A 19,833-nucleotide genomic window follows, 5' to 3' on the forward strand; every position below is an offset into this window, starting at 1 on the left:
TTTAATTATCAAAGGAAGTATAAGAATATTTTTATATTTTCTGTTTACAAATTTAGTAATTGTTGGAAACAAACAATAGTGCATAATAAAAACTGTGATGAATGTGTGTTGGAAAAGCTTTGAAGCTCAGGGTACTGCTGCATTCCAGCTTCCTCTCCTAATTGTTGTTTTGTTCTTAAGTCTTACACAGCTTTCTATTTTGAAAGTCTTGCTTACCAGCAGTTTTACTTTTAAAAAGAAATTTTAAGAATTTAAACAAAGAATTTGCATGTTCATAATTATTTAACTTACATTGGGAGTGTGATTGTGTTTTCAATACATTAATATTTAACATTTTGTTTTAAGATGCTATATATTTCTATAATTCCATTTCTTTGTCACCCTTAATTTTTTTTAATTTTATTTTTTTTCTCTTCTCTTTAAAGTTAAAGAAAAACTTACTGCAGATCCTGATAGTGAAATTGCTACAACTAGCCTTCGGGTATCCTTGATGTGCCCTGTAAGTAAAGCAACAAAACATTCTAGGGAATTTGACTTTTTATAAATGATTAACTTTCCTATAAAAATAAGTGTGGGAATGAATGATATATTATGATAGAATTCTGAACTTTTGTCTTTTCCCATTAAGGAATCTTCATGATTAAGTCACAATGCTTTGTATTATTTGGGCATGCAAAGAATACAAAGAAGAGGGAAGATAGCTTTAGGCTTAGAATAATCTGTTGTAATTAATGTTGTAGATAATACACAGCTATAAATAAAAATATTTTAAGAGCTGACGCCTTTTATAAGAATATAAATGATACTGAAAAATAAAGTGACTGGGGCCTGATAAATGCTAATTGATGCTCTTGGTTTAGTGAGTTAGGATGCGTAGGATGTCTTTATAATGGTCTTTTAAATTGCACAATAATTTTTCTTTTATATCTCCTTACATAGAAAGTATGAGGGAGAAATCAGTTAGCAACTCTCACATCGTCCTGTTTACTTGCCACTGAGCTAATTGTGGGAGAAAATATTGAGGCTTGCTTAGAATGTTAACAATTGAGTTTGAAAAATAAAACCAACTCCCATAAAAATGGAGCAGACTTCACTTACAGTTAGGCTGTTATACTACCAAGAGGAGATGGGAGGATCAGGAACATTGAATGAATTAGAGGGGAACCCTTTCCAGTTAAGAAGAACTTGGTGAGAAAAGTCATGGAATCAGGAATTTATAATGTAATTTTGTGGGCGTTTGATGACTGCCCACCATTTTGAGAAATGTACAGTTTTTTAAATGGGGAGAAATTGTGTCAGAAAGAAAAGAGAATAATTTGTTGAGTTTCTACTGTATGTTCTTTATTTAACTATCTTAGCAAACCTGTGTGGAGGAGTTGTCTTCATTTTGTAGATGAAGAAACTGAGACTGAACGAGGTTGGCTAACCCAAATTACAGTTAGTGGTAGAACAAGGATAAAGATTGTGTTCTGACATTCCTGTTCTCTTTCCAATATACCATGCTGCCAGATTGGGCTAAAATATACATGTCCTGATTGCAAGTACGTCTCTTTTATTCTGGAAAGTGGTATTTGCAAATCTTTTTTTGAAGCATCACTCTTTTAATCTTCATTAACTTAAACATATGAGCTTGCCTTCATTGAAATAGAATTTTTTGATATCAGGATTGCTTGGATACTGGGAATGTGCTCTTGTCAAACGCAGGGAAGAGGTGTGCAGTTCCAGTAGGGTAGGACCTGAAAGCCCTGAAGGTGGTGACAGAGGCTCTAGGAGGCATGCGGAAGGACCCACGACTTCCTCTGAGCGCAAGTTCTATGCAAACCTTCAGGCTTGAGTTCTTTTCAGTGTCTTCAGGTTATTCTCTTTTTCTACGCTCTCATGTTAAAATTAAAATTAATAGTAGATTGAAAGAAGTGAAATTACCTTTTTGTTGGTTAAAAAATGGTTGGATATTGACCCTTTTTTATTATGTAACCCTAGTATATTCAGTAAACAGTAATTGCCAGCTGTATTCCACATACAGTCACCATATGGGGAGGAAACTCATGTCACCATTATGTTTTAGATGTCAAACTATTGTATCAGGAAGAAAGTCTTCTACACAACTTACCTAAGGAGTTTTACAGTTATGCAGTGCCATTTTCTTAGAATCTTTTAATTTTTTTTTTTTTCATACAGACTGCCATTCTACATGAGAGCAACCAAAACCAAATGCAATGGCTAAACATACTAACGGATTCTCAGACTTTTTAAATTTTTTTGACACAGGATCTCTCTCTGTCACCCATGCTGGAACATAGTGGCATGATCACGGCTCACTGCAGCTTTGACCTCCTGGGTTCAAGTGATCTTCCCATCTCATCCTCCTGAGTACCAGGGACTACCGCCACATACCACCACACCTGGCTAATTTTGGTGTCTTTTGTAGAGATCTTTCACCATGTTGCTCAGGCTGGTCTCAAACTCCTGACCTCAAGTGATCTGCCCACCATGACCTCCCAAAGTGCTGGGATTACAGGCATAGGCCATCTCATGAGCCAAACTTTCAATAATAGTGAAAGCAGCATATCAGAGAGGTTAGGATTCCTTCTGTGTAAGAATAGAGAGCAGTTCCTTTCAAACATTACCAATTTTAAGAAAATTAACTTTTCAGTTACTTGAAGAAATGAAGTAACAGATCAAATAGGTTTTTGAAATCTTGTTTTAAGTTTCTTAAGTGTTTTTTTCTCTCTGCTCAGAAGTGACAACAGGTCTATTTGTGAGACTGTCTTTTGAGCTTTTCCTCGGGGTTCGTTGATCTTTTCAGAGCACTTTCTAAGAAAAGAATAAATGGTACTCTTTGGGCTATAGTAGTAGTGTTAACATAAAGTTGAGTAGCTAAACTGTAATATGTGGTATATATTAATTAGACTACCAGACACAAGTGTGTTGATTAGATTTGGTGGATGGATGACAGAAGTTAGATGATGAAAGCAGTGTTTGAGAAAGTCAGTCCTATTATTAGTTGGAAAAAGCAGAATGGAGTCCAGCTGGCTAACAATGGAGATAACATGGGATCTGGTGCAGTAATGGGAAATGGAGAAGGAAAAAAATAAACCCCAGGCACTTGGATAAGAAGTGAACCCTGGGTTTTTTGGCAAAAACAAGAGAAAATAATAATGTAGGGTTATAGAATAAATGTTTATTACATTTCACAATATTTTCGTAAGGTGATTTGCAGTAGAAGTGAGTCCTGAATAGTGGGAGCGAATTCTAAAACCTCTGTCCTTGGGACTAAAGGAAGGTAATGTCACAGTAGTTATTGAAGAGGATCTAATTGAGTGTGCATAATTATATTTCTGAACACAATATCTGAATTTTACATAGGAGTTTCACTTTGGTGATTTCAGCTAGTGATTTTCTGTCTGTCCTGTGGAGGTGGGCTGAGTAGCTGAGAAAGAAAAAGAAAGCAAGCTAGGTTTGATTTTATCTCTTGAAATTCTAATATGTTTAAAAAAAAAAAAAGTCCTGCTGAAAATAGTTGGAAACCACCAGTTTGGGCCTTTTCAACTTGAAAACTCTCTTACTTTAGATTGGTAGTAATTACGCTACAGTGAATAGAATTTGGATAATGCCAGCTTAACATTTTATAGGAAAAAAGTGTTGCATTACTTAGATACCACTTCATTCATAAAAATAATAAATTTCAAAAAAGCACCTTCATCTGGTTAAATTAGAATTAGAATTTATTTTGATGGCACATTCAGGTCCTTTTTAATAACATTCCATAGTCACTAGGAAATTGACAAAATTTTGCTAGCTAGTAACAAATGCCTTCTTAGGAAATGCTCATTAGTTCTTATAAGACAACTAGAGTAGGATTAAATTTAGGGTCAACAACTTTTATAGTCCTGGATATTCTCATTTCTGTATGCTGTGGAAATTTTAAGGCTGTGACAGGAGAGATGGAAACGGCACAGAAGAAAACGACAAAAACAGTCCCTAAGCAGCGATTTGCAAAATGTGGCCCATGGATACCTGAAGGTCCCTGACACTCTTTGAAGAGGACTACAAAATTAAAACTTTTTATAATAATATTGACACATAATTTTGGCTTTTTGTGTTCTTTCTCTCTTATGAGCATAAAGTGATGTTTAATGTGGGTTACCTGATAGATGATGATGATGTCGTTGCTCTGATGGCTAATGGAATGTGTACTTGTGTACTCTTGTCTTTTAAAAATATGTTTTAATTTCTAATATACAGATATTGATAACTATAGCCCACATACATAAAGCGTCTTTGATGTCTTCATTTTTTTTTTCTTTCTCTTTTTTTTCTTTTTTTTTTTTTTGAGACGGAGTCTTGCTCTGTCGCCCAGGCTGAAGTGCAGTAGCACCATCTCAGCTCACTGCAACTTCCACCTCCCGGGTTTAAGCAGTTCTCCTGCCTCAGCCTCCCAGGTAGCTGAGATTACAGGCGCCTGCCACCATGCTTGGCTAATTTTTGTATTGTTAGTAGAGACGGGGTTTCACCATGTTGGCCAGGCTGGTCTCAAACTTTTGACCTCGTGATCCACCCTCTTCGGCTTCCCAAAATGCTGGAATTACAGGCGTGAACGCCTGCGCCCGGCCTTTTTTGTTTTTTTTTTTTGAGACAGAGTTTCGCTCTTGTCGCCCAGGCTGGAGTGCAGTGGCGTGATCTCGGCTTACTGCAACGTCTGCCTCCCAGGTTCAAGCAATTCTCCTGCCTCAGTCTCCCAAGTAGCTGGGATTACAGGGGCCCACCACCACGCCCAGCTAATTTTTGTATTTTTGGTAAAGATTGAGTTTCACCATGTTGACTGGGCTGGTCTCGAGCTCCTGACCTCAGGTGATCCACCCACTTCGGCCTACCACAGTGCTAGGATTACAGGGGTGAGCCACTGTGCCTGGCCAAGGTCTTAATTTTTAGGAGTCCAAAGGGGTTTTGAAACCAAATGAGAACAGATAACTGTTAAAACCGTGGTAGGCTGAGTTAGAACGTTATTTTAAAGAAAAAATTATAAAAATTGACAAATAATACCTACTTTTAAATTATTCAAATAGAGCCGAAAAGTAAAAATGATAATTTTAAATTTGCAAGGTCTATTATTCAGAAGTAACATTACTAGTAGCATGATAGATTTTTCAAGATGTAATTCTCTATATAATTATATGTATGTTTATTGGAAAATATATACTGTCCTATGGCTTGCTGTTTTTTAATTAACAGTGTATCTTAAGTATATTAATATGTGTAGATTGGTCTTATTTTAATCATTGTGGGCATTTTGTTGAATAGGCATAGTGTAATTTAATAACGAGTTCAGTGATTGAGTTGTTTCCACACAGTGATTGTGCAAAAAAGCCAACTCACTTACATTGGTGGAAACTTTCTAAATAACCAGCCAATGTTTATGTTGGTACTATTTAAAAAGAATAACATGTGATTTAAAAAAAGGATAATAGGAAAATCTATTAAAATTATTCATCTTATCATTGAAAGGATTTAAAAAACCTGTTATCTCATTGGGTGCTGAATAGGTATTTAGTCAACATTCATTTTTAATAGAACAAAAACTTAGCAAAAGAGGAAAAGGAGGGTAATTAAATTAAAAAACTAACACCATTTGTAATGTTATAAAACTGGGATGTCTCTGGAATGTGAGGACCATTTGTGATATAGCTCTATCAGCTATATCAGTGAGTGTGTGGTTTTAACCTTTTGTAGCTTCAGCATCTTCATTTCAGAAATAGAAATATAGATACCAGCTTTTCTGGAGTCATAGAGTTATGAAGATTTTATGAGATTTATATAAAAGCCTTGGGCATACTGTAAGAGTCTGTTTAAGAAATAATTTGTTTTTAAAGGCAGGAAAAATATAGAAAGATGTATGATAAGAAGAGAAACTGCCTCAGGTTTTATTCCGACCTTTTTCTGTTCTAAGTGATGAGTTATATTGTGCCACATACCTTGATCAAATCACAGAAATTTCGAAGATCCCTTTTAGAACTCTGGTTAGACACTTAGGTAGAGACAGTATAGCAGTGATGAGAGTGTGGACTCTGCAGGGCTGGAGCTTCCCAGATCAGACCTGCTCTGCCATTTTCTAACTTTGTAGTGTTAGGTTACTTAGCTTCTTTGTACCTTAGTTTCCTTATTTATAAAATGGGGATGATAATGATACCATCCTTTTAGTATAATTGTTATGTAATTGTAAAAGTGTTTTTGAGATTAATGTGAAGTAGTCAACACTGTACCTTGCACGTAGGTGGAACTATATAAATGTTACTTCTGTGTTGATGATTCAGCTAAATTATTTTCTTTTTAAATTACCACATTACCAAGTGTTCATTTTAGAGGAATTAGAAATTACAGATGAACCAAAAGAAAAAGAACATCCTAAAAAGCCTGCCTCTCAGGCAGAACTAAGAATGTTTTAATTTTGCCATGAATTCTTTCAAACTTTATAGCATAAAAGGAGGTCCATCTTCTTCGTTTCCTGTTTGTTCTTTTCCCCATTTCTGGTCCATCTCCATTCATTCTCCTATCTGGTCAACAAATACTGAGCACATACTATGAGCTAGTATTGTGCTAGGACAGTGGGATTCAGTGGTAAGCAGAGATCTAGACCATCTTTTTGGAGCTTAAGATCTAGTGGGAGAAACAGATTTTCAATCAAAATAGCAGGACTGGTTATAAATAGTGATATTTTCTGTAAGGGAAATATGTGGGGAGGTTTGAAGGATTATGTAGGAAAACCTGGTCTGACCAAATCTGGGTGTTGTATACGTCTTGGTGCCGATGGACCACTACTAGTTGCAATACGAATTTAACAGCACTAGAGTTAATCAAAAGTATATTGAAAAATTAACACAGTTGATTATATAAAAATAAATTTTCATAAATGAAAAATATATTTGCAGTTCATATTACACACATGGCTGATTTCTTATATAAAGAGTGCCTACAAATAGAAAAAGATTAATAACCAGATGGGAAATGAGAAAAGGTTATAGGTAGAAAGTTCTTAGAAACACAAATGACTCTTAGAAGTAAAAGAAGAGGCTCAACTACCAATAATAAGAGAAATGTAGTTCACAACTATAATGGGATATTTGTCACCTTCCAGATTGGCAGAGATCAAAGAATTTAATAACACTATATTGGAAAGGTTGAGTGGAACAAAGCACGTTAATACACTTGTATACATAACCCAGTAGGTACTTTTTGTGGAAGATAGTGTGTTAATGTGACAAAAATTACAAATGTCCTTTTCTTTCCACCCAGAAGTTTCACTTCTAGAAATTATAAATATTATAAATATAGGAATCTTAGAAATACTCATTACAGCATTGTAGTGATAAAAGATTGGAAACAATTTAAATGTCAGTCATTAGTGTACTGGTTAAATAAATTATGATACCTTCATATAATGGTAGTTTTTTATATACCAATTTGTGTGCAGTAGTCACCAAGTTATATGATAGAAGTGAGTTGGAAAACAGTGTGTATTGTATCCTATAATTCCTGGGAAAATACTTTAAATACACACTTGATTTATGCTTAGAACATCTATGAAAGGACATGCAAGAGATGGATAACAGTGGTTCTCTAAATAGGGAAACTGGGGACCAGGTAAGGAGGAGTCATATTTTCAACGTATATGAATCTGGATTTACATGTTACCTGTTTTGAAAAAGAGAAATGGTTTTTCAAAAATCATAGGGCAATCAGTGAATAAAAATATATTCTAATCTCCCTGGGAATACATTCTAGTTTGGATTTCTTTTTCATTTTTGTCATCTTCTTGTATGACATCTTCAGACTTTTACAACTGACCACGTTCCCTCTGAGCTCCTTCTCCTTTCTGAACTAGTTTTCCTTGTGTTTCCTGTCCTGTAGTTAGGAAAAATGAGACTGACAATCCCATGCCGTGCAGTGACTTGTACACATCTGCAGTGTTTTGATGCTGCCCTTTATCTACAAATGAATGAGAAGAAGCCCACCTGGATTTGTCCTGTGTGTGACAAAAAAGCTGCCTATGAAAGTCTAATATTAGATGGGTAAGTATATCCCTTTTAACAGCTGATATGGACTAATACAACAGCTGTTGGCAATGTCTTTGTTCAGTACAGCTTACTGAACTAAATTCTAAATAAATTCTACTCTAGCATAAATCCAGATGTTTGTATGTTTTCTGTCTTATACATAATTACACTCAATCTTATTTTTTATACTGTGGTTAGTGGCTTTTTTTTTTTTTTTTTGAGACAGAGTCTCTGTCGCCCAGGCTGAAGTGCCATGGCTTGATCTCGGCTCACTGCAAGCTCCGCCTCCCAGGTTCATGCCATTCTACTGCCTCAGCCTCCCAAGTAGCTGGGACTACAGGCGCCCACCACCGCACCCGGCTAAGTTTTGTATTTTTAGTAGAGACGGGGTTTCACCGTGGTCTCGATCTCCTGACCTCATGATCCACCCGCCTCAGCCTCCTAAAGTGCTGGGATTGCAGGCCTGAGCCACCGCGCCCGGCTGGTTAGTGGCATTTTTATCTCTATAATATGATTTGTGTTGAGGGCAATGTTTTTGCTTTCCAAGATTATATTTTATAAAACCTACAGGAAATAGGGAAAAGTTTGCTTTGTGATGTCATTTTCCTTACCTAGAATTTCTTGAAGTAGCAGTTAGGGTCTATGCAAAAAACCAGAGGAAGTGATAGGGTAAATACAGACACATTATATAGCTCTTAAGTTCAAAACTGGAATTCATACCCAGGTATTTCTGACTCTGGAGTTCAAACTCTAAGCATCATCTCTCATATTATATTGCATGTCAGAATTTGGAAAATGGCATGAACTAATTTTTAGTACCTTTTTTCAAATAATACTTTTTTTAAAATTGCACATGTCATCCATATACCATGTAAGATTTAGAAAATACAGTTAATGGAAAGATGAAAATAAAATTAGCAGGACCATCCTATGGTGATGACTTTGTTATTGACATATTAAAAAAGACTGAAATGATACTTTATGTCATGATTTATATTAATATATACATGTGATTTTTACTCAATATATAGTGAAAAGTATCCTAGATTTTTAAAGATACTTGTGCAACTTGAAAATGTTTTAAGCCAGGCAGAGTGGTACATGCCTGTAGTTCCAGCTACACAGGAAAGTGAGGTGGGAGGATCACTTGAGCCCAGGAGTTCAAGGTGAGCCTGGGCAACATAGTGAGTTGCATCTCTAAAATGAACAACAAAAGTTTTACAAGAGTATTATCTGTGGAGAGGAATGGGGAATGAAGAGTGAATGGGACTTTAACATTCCTTTCTGAACGTTTTTGTTTGCTGAATTTTTATTTTTAGCTTATTTTGAAAAAATTTCAACCCTACAGATGTGTTGGAATAGTAGCACAAAGAACCTCCCATGTAACCTTGACCCAGAAGCTTCAGTTGTTAACAATCTACTGCAGTTGTTGTATCACTTTCTCCCTTAATATGTGTGCATATACACATTTTTGGTGTATGCATTTGCGAATGTAGAGAGAGATGATTATTACTATTTTTAGAATTCTTTTGAACCATTTGAGAGTTACATATGTCATGCTTCCTTGCACATTAATATTTTGTGACGTGTTTGCTAAATTCTCAATATTCCATATTTGTTTCTACTTTTTCAATTTAAAATTGCCCTGTGATGTTAACATTTTTGAAGGTGGCATTTTGTATATGTCTGTGGAGTTTTCTTCAAGTTCTTAGAAATACTCAAAGGGAATGTATAACTTTAAGACTTTTAGTATTTATTATCAAGATGCCTCCCAGGAGGAGTAAGCTGTTTTTCTCTCCTAGTAAATCATTTCACTCTCATGCCAACAGGCATAACACTGTCCACTTCTCAGCTCTCTTAGCAGCCTTACATATTAAATCTTACTTTAAAAATGTCTACTCTTGGGTGTGGTGGCTCACACGTGTCATCCCAGCATTTTGGAAGGCCAAGGCAGGACGATTGTCTGAGGCCAGGAGTTTGAGGCTGCAGTGAGCAATGGTCATGCCATTGCACTCCAGCCTGGGTGACAGAGCAAGACTCTGTTTCAGAAGTAAACAAAACAAAACAGAACAACAAATAAAAATGTCTACCAGTTTCCTAATTTAAAAGATAGCTAATCATTTTGACTTTTAATTTTTTTATTATAAGAGTTATCAGATATTTCTTTAATTCCATATATTGGTAATTGTAATATCTTTTACAAATTGCCTCTTAATGTTCCTTTTTTAAAAAAGATTTTGCTATGGGCTTGCGCATCTTTTTCTTACTGGTCTATAAATAGTCATTATAGATTGAGGATATTAATTTCTCTGTCCGCATGTGCCAAATGTGTTTTCCCAGTTTGCCTTTTATTTGTATTTATTGTGACCTTTGTTTTCCATTCAGAAGCTTTACATTTTTTTTCATCAAGTCTTGTCTTTTCCGTTTTGAACTTCTGTCTTGAAAATGTTTAGAAAGTTGTAGAGATTTTATATGAGCATTTGCTTGTTTTCATCAGACACATTTATGATTCCTTTTTCCAGTTGTGCAGTTGTTCCATCATACATTGCTTCATGAATTCATTCAACACAGGACTTACTAAATACCTATCATGTGTCAGACACTAGGTCTAAAAATGATGAGCAGAGCTCTTTTAGTATGGGAGACAGTAAAATAGAAAGCATATGAAGTGTAAAGTGCTATGAAGATAAGGAATGACACTATGGGAGGAAAACTGGGGATGGGGAATGAACTTTACAGTAGGGAATAGGTGATCCCATTAAGGTAGGGATCACCTCACCCTAGCACCCAGATTATTCTCAACCACATTTACTTGAATAATCTCTCCCACAGATCTGAGACACTACTTGCATTATCTAATACATTTCTTGTAAATACTAGTGTTAACTTCTGAACTTCTATTTGTTCCATTCATCAAAGTATTAGTAGGCCAGTACGAAACTATTTTTATTAGATTTCTATTATGTGGTAGTATTTCTTAGGCCGTTTCTTTTCAGAATTTTTTTGACTAGTGTCACAGTACATTCTGCGATATTCACTTGAATAAAAGCATTCTGAAATTACACAGAACCTTTTTGGGTTTTCATTTACATTATGCTGAGTTTTCAGTATAGTTGAGAAAAATAAACCTCTTCTCATGAAGTAGGCATTTTTGGCATAAGAACTACTCATGTACAATGTACAATTTGATAAATTTTGACCTCTTATATACCTGTGAAATCATTATCCCAGTCAAGATAATGAACACACCCATCACACCCAAAGTTTTCTCATGTATGTTTTCAATCTCTCCCTCTCAGTCCTCAAGCAAACACTGATATGCTTTCTGTTTCTATAGATTAGTTTGAATTTTCTAGACTTTTATGTGAATGGAATCGTAAACTGTGTGCTTCCTTTGTCTAACTTCTTTTACTCAACATACTTGTTTGAGATACATTTATGTTGCATATACCAATATTTCATTTTAATTGCTGAGTTGCATTCTCACCCACAGTTTGTCAGTTCATGCGTTGATGGGTTTGTTCTGGTTTTGGGCTGTTGGAAATACAGCTACTGTGAACATTCATGCCCAAGTCTTTGTGTGGACTGTTTTCATTTATCTTGGGTAAATACTTAGGAGTGGAATGCCTGGGCACATGCCTGGTGTGTGCTTAACTGCAAGAAACTGTCAAACTGTTTTCCAAAAGCAGTTGTACTATTTTATATTTCCACCAGCAGTATATGGAGAGTTTTGATTGCTCCTCATTCTCATTAACATTTGGTATGGTTTCTCTTTTTTGGAGTGGGGGAGTGAGCGCGGAGTCTCGCTCTGTCGCCCAGGCTGGAGTGCAGTGTAGCGATCTCGGCTCACTGCTAGCTCCGCCTCCTGGGTTCACGCCATTCTCCTGCCTCAGCCTCCCGAATAGCTGGGACTACAGGTGCCCGCCACCACACCCGGCTAGTTTTTTGTATTTTTAGTAGAGACGGGGTTTCACCATGTTAGCCGGGGTGGTCTCGATCTCCTGACCTCGTGATCCGCCCGCCTCGGCCTCCCAAAGTGCTGGGATTACAGGCGTGAGCCACCGTGCCCCGGCCTATTGCCCACTTTTTAATTGGGTTTTGTTTTCATATTATTGAATGTTGGTGGTTCTTTATGTATTCTGGATACAAACGTCTTACCAGGTGTATGATTTTTTAAATGTTTTCTGTCATTTTATCTTTTCAGTCTTTTAACAGTGTGTTTCAAATAGCAGAAGTGTCTAATTTGAATGAAAGCTAGTTTACCAAGTTTTTCTTTTATGAAAGATTGTGCTTTTGGTATTACTTTAAGACATTTCCCCTAACTCAAGGTCACAAATATTTTTTCTGAGCTTCCTGTAGGAGTTTCATAATTTACTTTTACACTTAGGTTTATTATTTCTATCAAGTTAATTTTTATGTATGGTGTAAGATAACAGGATTTTTGTTTTTGTTTGGTATATGGCCATGTGATTGGTGCACCATCATTTGTTAAGATTAGTTTTTCCTCATTGAATTGCTTTTGCACTTTTTACAAAAATTAATTGACTATATGTGTGGATCTCCGGACTGTTGTATTGATTTATTTGTCTGTAGTTGTGTCAATACTGCATTCGCTGAAAGTCAGGTAGTGTGAATCTTCCAACTTTGTTCTTTTTCAAAGTTGTCTTGGCTATTGTAGATTCTTTGCATTTTCATACAAATTTTGGAATCAGCTTGTCAACTAGGGAAAAAAACCTGCTGGGATTTTGATTTGTTTTTTATTGACTCTGTAGATAAGTCTGTGGTGACATAACAATATTGAGTCTTCTGATTTATGAACAGGATGTATCTTTCTATTTATTTGTCTCAGCAGTGTTTTACAGTTTTCAATGTGTCTTGTACATCTCCTGTCAAGTTTATTCCTAAATATTTCATATTTCTGTGGTATGTGAAAATTTTTTGTGATTATGGCTAATATATAGAAATATAGTTGACCTTTGTATATTGCTTTCATATCAAGATATGTTATTCCCATCCCTTAGTAGTTCTAGTGGCTTTATTATAGATTACATAGGATTTTCTATATAGTCAGTAATGTTTTTTAAATAAAGACAGTTTTACTTCTTTCTAACGTGGCTGCCTTTTGTTTTCCTGCCACCTTGCATTGACTAGTCTGGTAATATGGTGCATTATGTTGATTGACTTGTGGATATTAAACTAATCTTGTATTGTGGGAGTGAACCCCATTTGGTCATGATTTGTTATCCTGTGTGTATTCGTTGTTGGATTTGTTTTGCAAAGTTCATGGGGGATGTTGGTATTTAGTTTTGTTCCAGTGCCTACCTGGTTTTATTATCAGAGTAATGCTGACCTTGTACAATGAGTTGGAAGTAGTGGTATTATTTCTCCTCAAATATTTGGTAGAATTCCCTAGAGAAGACTTTGGGCCTGGGATATATATATATATATTTTTTTTGGTGAAGTTTTTAACTACAGATCCAACTTCAGGCATAGGGCTTCTTAGGTTATCTGTTTCTTTTGGAGTGAGTGTAAATAAGTTTGACTAGAAGCTGATTTTTCTGGTTTTCTTTTTATCTATTTGGTTGTTTTTTTCTTTATTTCTCTTTTTCTTGCTTTTACTATAATTTGCTTTTTTTTCTAGTTTCATAAAGTTACTGATTTGAGACTATTTTCTAATTGGGGAAGATTATTTACTTTAAATACTACTTTAGCTACAGTCCACAAATTTTATTACATTTTTATTTTCATTCAGTTCAAAATCTTATTTTTGTCTTTGACTCATGTTTCTTTAGTTTCCAAATATTTATGAATTTTTCAAATTTTTCTGGTACTGACTTAATTTGAACATAATTCAGATACGCTTTGCTTATTTTAAATTTATTGAGACTTCTTTTATTTACCTATTCTTCCCTCCTTCCCCTACCCCATTATCCTTTTTTCTCAAAGTTAAAGTTTATAAATTATTTTACTATATAGTAACCTTTGTCTGCTTGTGTTTGTTTTGCGTGCTGTGTTAGAGGCTGTTCTTACTGCCAGCCTCAGCTAGGAGGCTGCAGGTATCTACTAATCTCTAGCCGTTGATACTCACTGAGTTACACAGGTGATGCTCAGTAAGTTACTTAACTATTATGTCGCCTGTTACAGATTTAAAACAGGACAAAGGGGGTGTAATAATTGTTGTAAAGTATAAAAGTATTGCAATACCAAAAGAAAAGGGGGTCAGCTAGCATTACTTATGTTTTCAAGGTAATGTGTGTTACTTTCTTATTTCCCCTTTAGGCAAAGCTGTTGATTACATGTATGTACTTCTTAATTGTTTTTAGGCTTTTTATGGAAATTCTCAATGACTGTTCTGATGTGGATGAGATCAAATTCCAGGAAGATGGTTCTTGGTGTCCAATGAGACCGAAGAAAGAAGCTATGAAAGTATCCAGCCAACCGTGTACAAAAATAGAAAGTATGTGTAGAACAGCAGCAGAGAGCAAAGCAGTGAGACTCATGTAACATTATCATTAATCTTGGCCCCTAGAACTATACGTTTGGAATTCAGCTTGTTGACTCAATCTTTTGATTATATGTAATTTCCCCCAAATGATTTTTATTCTTTCCTGAAGAAATGTGCTGAAGTTTATACTATCTTATCAGCTATTTCAAAGTATATTTTTCGTATGTAGAATAAAGGAAACATTCATCTAAAATCATTTTAAAATACGATGTTTGTTACAAAACGAAAAGTCACGAATGAATTTATGTGGACAGTTTTTCAGAATTGTTTTTAGGGTATCTGTAGGTGGAACCCTGAGTGGAGGTGAGGTTAGAGGGCTGCATCATTGATTAATGGCCTTGTTGGTTTGGGGATGGTCACAGGTTAATTGCTCAGAAAGTAAACAAATTGTTTCCTTCCATTTCTTTGTGGGGAGGAATATTAACATTGCCTTGATTACCTAGAATGTGTACTTATCCATCAACTGCCTGCATCTTTCCACACTAAGTAGGGAAACTGAGGGCATTTTGAGTAATTGAAACCCACAAGGGAACTTAGAGTTTCTTTTTATCTAAGTCTATTCACTGCATTTCAGTTTTGTTCTGATTACATTTGAAGTTCTAACAAACAGTGTAATGAATGGAGTAAGAAGAAAGGGGAAAAAAAGAATTTATGCCATTATTAATTATTCCTCTGTGATTGATACTGAACCTGAGTGCAGTGACCAAGGTTTCTGTCATCTTTGAGAAAAATGGGGAGTGATTTAGTTGATAAATTTCTATTGCTTTTCCATTATCAACTGTCTTTCATTTTTAACTAAATACATTCAGATAATATACTTTTCTATGAAAATGTTGAGTTAACATATATGGTATGTGAGACTATCTTTGTGGGTAGTCTATGGACCTATGTATTCGTAGATAATTCATAAGAAAAGTTTAAATGTGTGAGTAACTTAAGTGAGAGGTTTGGGTTTTTTCAACTTATCAAGGTGAAAGTTTTTATCAGTTCTGGCTTATGGTGAAAAGTTTGTACTTTCTTTGATATGAGCATGATTGCTAGAATGGAAATATCTGGTTCTGAGCTAACTATGCAACATGTCTGTGAGAATACATAGCTGGTGAACTCACCTATTTTTGTCCCATGGCCTGAGACCAGTTCCCTAACTCTCCGTGTCTTTCTGTAAAACGACTGCTGACCTGCAGAGACAGGATGAGCATTAGGAGCTGCACAAATCCTTCAGTGGTATTGGAGGCATAACTAAGAACGTTCTGTCTGAATGAGAGTTTGAGACTTCTGACCTTCTGTCAAGGAATAGTGCTCACCTGTCTCCCTAGGTGAACAACCATTTTACAGACAGAGGTCTGGAGTTAGGGAGTTGGTACCTGTCCGTGGGTTGGAGTAGGTGGCTCCACTGGCGCTATGTGTTGTCAGGAATATACTATACTGAATATACTAGACTCTACCACTAGAGTTTATTTGTGTTATACCTTTGATTTTTTTTTTTCCTTTTGTTTCCTTACGTGCAGGTTCAAGCGTCCTCAGTAAGCCTTGTTCAGTGACTGTAGCCAGTGAGGCAAGCAAGAAGAAAGTAGATGTTATTGATCTTACAATAGAAAGCTCTTCTGATGAAGAAGAAGACCCTCCTGCCAAAAGGAAATGCATCTTTATGTCAGAAACACAAAGCAGCCCAACCAAAGGGTTTGTTAATTTATAGTTCACTATTGTTCATTACACTCGCAACTAATTTGCTCTTGGGGTAGATTTATAAATGTCTCTTTGGGAAATGGTGTAACTGTAGAAGGCTATTTTAATTTGCCTTTGTTGAGTTGGAACATTTTCAAGTAAGCACATTGTTTGTAGGAAGCACATTTTGATGGAGAAAATATTTACGTCTTTGGAAAGTGAGCGTGTGAGGTATTTATTTCCTACCTGAGACTTTTTGTTATTTTCTTGAACCTGTTTGTAAGGAAATTTGGCATCTCAGACCAAATGAGAAAGTCTGGTGTAATGGGGTGTGGAACTGGGAATCTGACAAGTATGGATTCCAATTATGGCACACCATCGCTTACTTGTTCTGTGATCTTAGATGAAATACTTAATTTGATTGAGCCTCTTTTTTGTGTTCTGTTAAATGGAGCTAAATGATGCCTATATTACAGGATTATTTTCAGGTTTTAATGAGATGAAAGAAAGCCTCAGTGTCAGGCATGTGGTAATTTCTCAATAAAAATTGATTTCTTTCCCGTCTCAACCTCTCCAGGGCAAGCTATGGATGGGTAAGATGGCATTCTACCTGAATTTTAGCATGGATTCTCTATAAGTTATCTGGCAGAAGCCATTACTGGCCTGCATTTAAAATCAGGTTTGGGTATTTAGCAATAGTTGCTTTTTCAGAGAGGTTTTGGATCATACAAGGAGATAACAGGAGAGTTCTCCTGACAGTTCACGAACACATTCTTTCAGACTTGGGAGTGCTAGTGTCATCTTTTTGGCCTCTTGGTCCACTTTGTTTTCTAACAGCTTTACTGAGGTATAATTTACATAGCATAAAATGTACCCATCTTAAGTATGTAACTGCACAATTCAGCGATATTTTAGAAAATACATAGAGCTGTGCAATCATCACCATGATTCAGTAGTAGAATATTTTCAACACCCAAAAAAACTTTCTTCATGTTCTTTTGTAGTTTATTTCTAGTTACACCCCAAATCTAGGCAGTCATTTTTTTGTCTCTGTAATGCCTGTTCTAGACATTTTATATAAAATACCTCCTTTTGCAACATTGTTTATTTTTATAATTTTAAGAATTAAACCTTTTCAGCTGCCTTCTTTACTGTTAAAATACTTAATATTTCCAAATATAATTTACACATATATTAAGGGCATATATTTACTTCTACCTATTTAATTAGAATGAGGTGGGGTTTTTGTGTGTGTGGAACAAAATGAGGAAGTGTTTCGAGTCGATTTTTTCCTGTTGTGCCAATCATTTATTGCTCCTTTGAGACAAATTGACTGGTACATCTTAATTTAAATAATACACAAAAAATGAAGATATAATTTTGAAATGGTTACTGGGGTGGAGTATCAGGGGAATGAATGCTTAGATGTGATGTTTCTGGATTTTACTCTGTAATGATATCCTTTAGAATATAGTGGAAAAACATGAGTTGCAAGTACTGTAGGTGGCTGAATTCATGCCAGGTTGAGAGGTCATGCCTAGTGATGCTGACTCATGAGTCGTTGTGATCTTGGAGCATGTCTCTGGTAGCATGCCACAAGGGTCTACCCTCTGTCCTTTACCACATTTTTATCTATGTTTGATGAGTCCATGAAACAGGAGGGATGGCACATACACAGTGGGTGACAAAATCTGAAATGACCTCAGTATGCAGAGGAATAAGGATAGTTTACATCTGTGGTCAGCTACTATAGAGATAAATGTTAAGGTTTCTCATCTAGGCTGAAAAGAAAACAAAAACTAACATTGGTAAGTATAAGGTAGAAATTTGTAACTAAACCAGCAACACTTGAAAGTTTATTTTAGAAGTCTGTATAAAGTGCAGCTACCTCGTTCATTCCATGAAGCTGATGTAGCCCTTAATACCCAGGCTAGACATACATACACATTAATACTTACACGGAAGAACTCTTAAGAAACAGACTCACGTAGAAAGATAAATGAAAATTCTGAATTCAGTCTTAGGAAATCATTTAATTATATATTAAAATGACATATGTGACAAAGTAGTTTATCCTAGGAGTGCTTTAATATTAGGAAATACATTGATAAGATGTATCTTGTCATAAGGACAACTATGTAGTCATCTTCATAGATGTTGGAAAGGCCTTCAGTAAATTAATTGCCATTTCTGATAGAAACTCTTCATATGTCAGGTTTCAATTAATGGTTTGAAGGGTTCACCACTAAAACCAATTTGTTCTTAGCATTAATAAAATAAGCATAGTATCCAGGATCCCATACCATGCCAGTTTTGTTCCATTTTAGGCTATATGACTCTCAGAGCATTTCAGTCAGTGCTGATCTTTAAGAATGGTATTAACAAATAAGTATGACCAGAGCAGGGGAACAGGAAAGTGAATAGTGGAATCTGGAGCAAGATGGATGACTGGGTCTTAAGGACTGAAGCTGTTAAACCAGGAGAAGAGATTATGTGACAGCCACCTTGTAGTTCTTAAAAGGGAGACATTGACTAGCTGGATTAAATTTGTGATTTATTACCAGATTTAGGTCCAGTGAACTAAAGATAAAGATACATGGACAGACTTTCTGTTGGAGCTTTCTGAGTACTAGGAAATTTAATCTTTTGTCCCGAAATCATATTTTGTGTTTTAGAGTGACTGCCGCCTGTCACAGTGTCATAGTGGAGGCTCATGCTATGGTTATATCATCTCTGTGATTCCCTCCTACTCTTAGACCTTTGTGGCTTTGTTCTTGGTTGTCCTTTTCATATCCTTTCTTGTAGTTCAGTATCTAGAGTTTTTATGGTTTTCCTATGCTGTGTAAGTTTGTCATAGGATTTTTTGGCCGTCAAAGATAGTAAGCAAATGAGAAAGAATAGAGAATGAGAAATCGGGAAAACTTCACTCTAATTCACAGCCCCGAAATTATGTGAGCAGCTATTTTTTCTTTTTCTTTCTTTTTCTTTCTTTTTTTTTTTTTTAAATTTTTTTGAGGCAGGGTCTCAGTTTGTGACCCAGGCTAGATTGCTGTGATGTGATCCCAGCTCATTGCAGTCTTGACCTCCTGTGTTCAAGCGATCCTCCTGCCTCAGCCCTCCAATTAGCTGGAACTACCACCCCCAGCTAATTTTTTTGTATCTTTTTTGTAAACATGGGGTTTCACCATGTTGCCCAGCCTGGTCTCGAACTCCTGAGCTCAAGCCATCCACTTGTCTTGGCCTCCCAAAGTGCTAGGATTACAAAGTGCGTAAGCCAGCACACCTGCCTGTGAGCAGCTATCTTTTAAGCGGTATATTGTTTTAGTAAAAATTATTCTTATAAACAATTTTACAAAGCACCAAGAAGAAAGCAAAAAGTATCTCACCTAGAGAGAATCATTGCTATTTTGATGGCAGTCCTATTCCCTTTCTCTGCATACCAACTGGAGTCTTTGAATGCAGTCTTATAATACCTGTCAGAAGAAACTTGTATGTTAATCTTAAGACCTTTAGAAAATCTCTGATGTTTTTCCATATTAAAAGATAATTTTGCATATTATGCCCCTTCTGGAAAATGAGTGGTTGCTTTGCCTTAATAAGAAGGTATTCTAA

The 19,833-nt window shown here is 35.8% G+C and overlaps 1 protein-coding gene across 1 annotated transcript in view; it reads left to right on the top strand.

Annotated features, from left to right (window-relative positions):
- PIAS2 (protein inhibitor of activated STAT, 2) overlaps window positions 1-19,833 on the top strand; it is a 108,411-nt gene that overhangs the window by 74,449 nt on the left and 14,129 nt on the right. Inside the window, exons 8-11 of the mRNA XM_011978074.1 lie at window positions 426-499; window positions 7,906-8,066; window positions 14,375-14,508; window positions 16,065-16,236. Coding sequence (XP_011833464.1) covers window positions 426-499; window positions 7,906-8,066; window positions 14,375-14,508; window positions 16,065-16,236 — 541 coding nt within the window. The remainder of the gene's footprint in view (window positions 1-425; window positions 500-7,905; window positions 8,067-14,374; window positions 14,509-16,064; window positions 16,237-19,833) is intronic.

The sequence above is a fragment of the Mandrillus leucophaeus genome, unplaced genomic scaffold (genome assembly GCF_000951045.1).
Source record: "Mandrillus leucophaeus isolate KB7577 unplaced genomic scaffold, Mleu.le_1.0 Scaffold189, whole genome shotgun sequence".
Classification (NCBI taxonomy): domain Eukaryota; kingdom Metazoa; phylum Chordata; class Mammalia; order Primates; family Cercopithecidae; genus Mandrillus; species Mandrillus leucophaeus.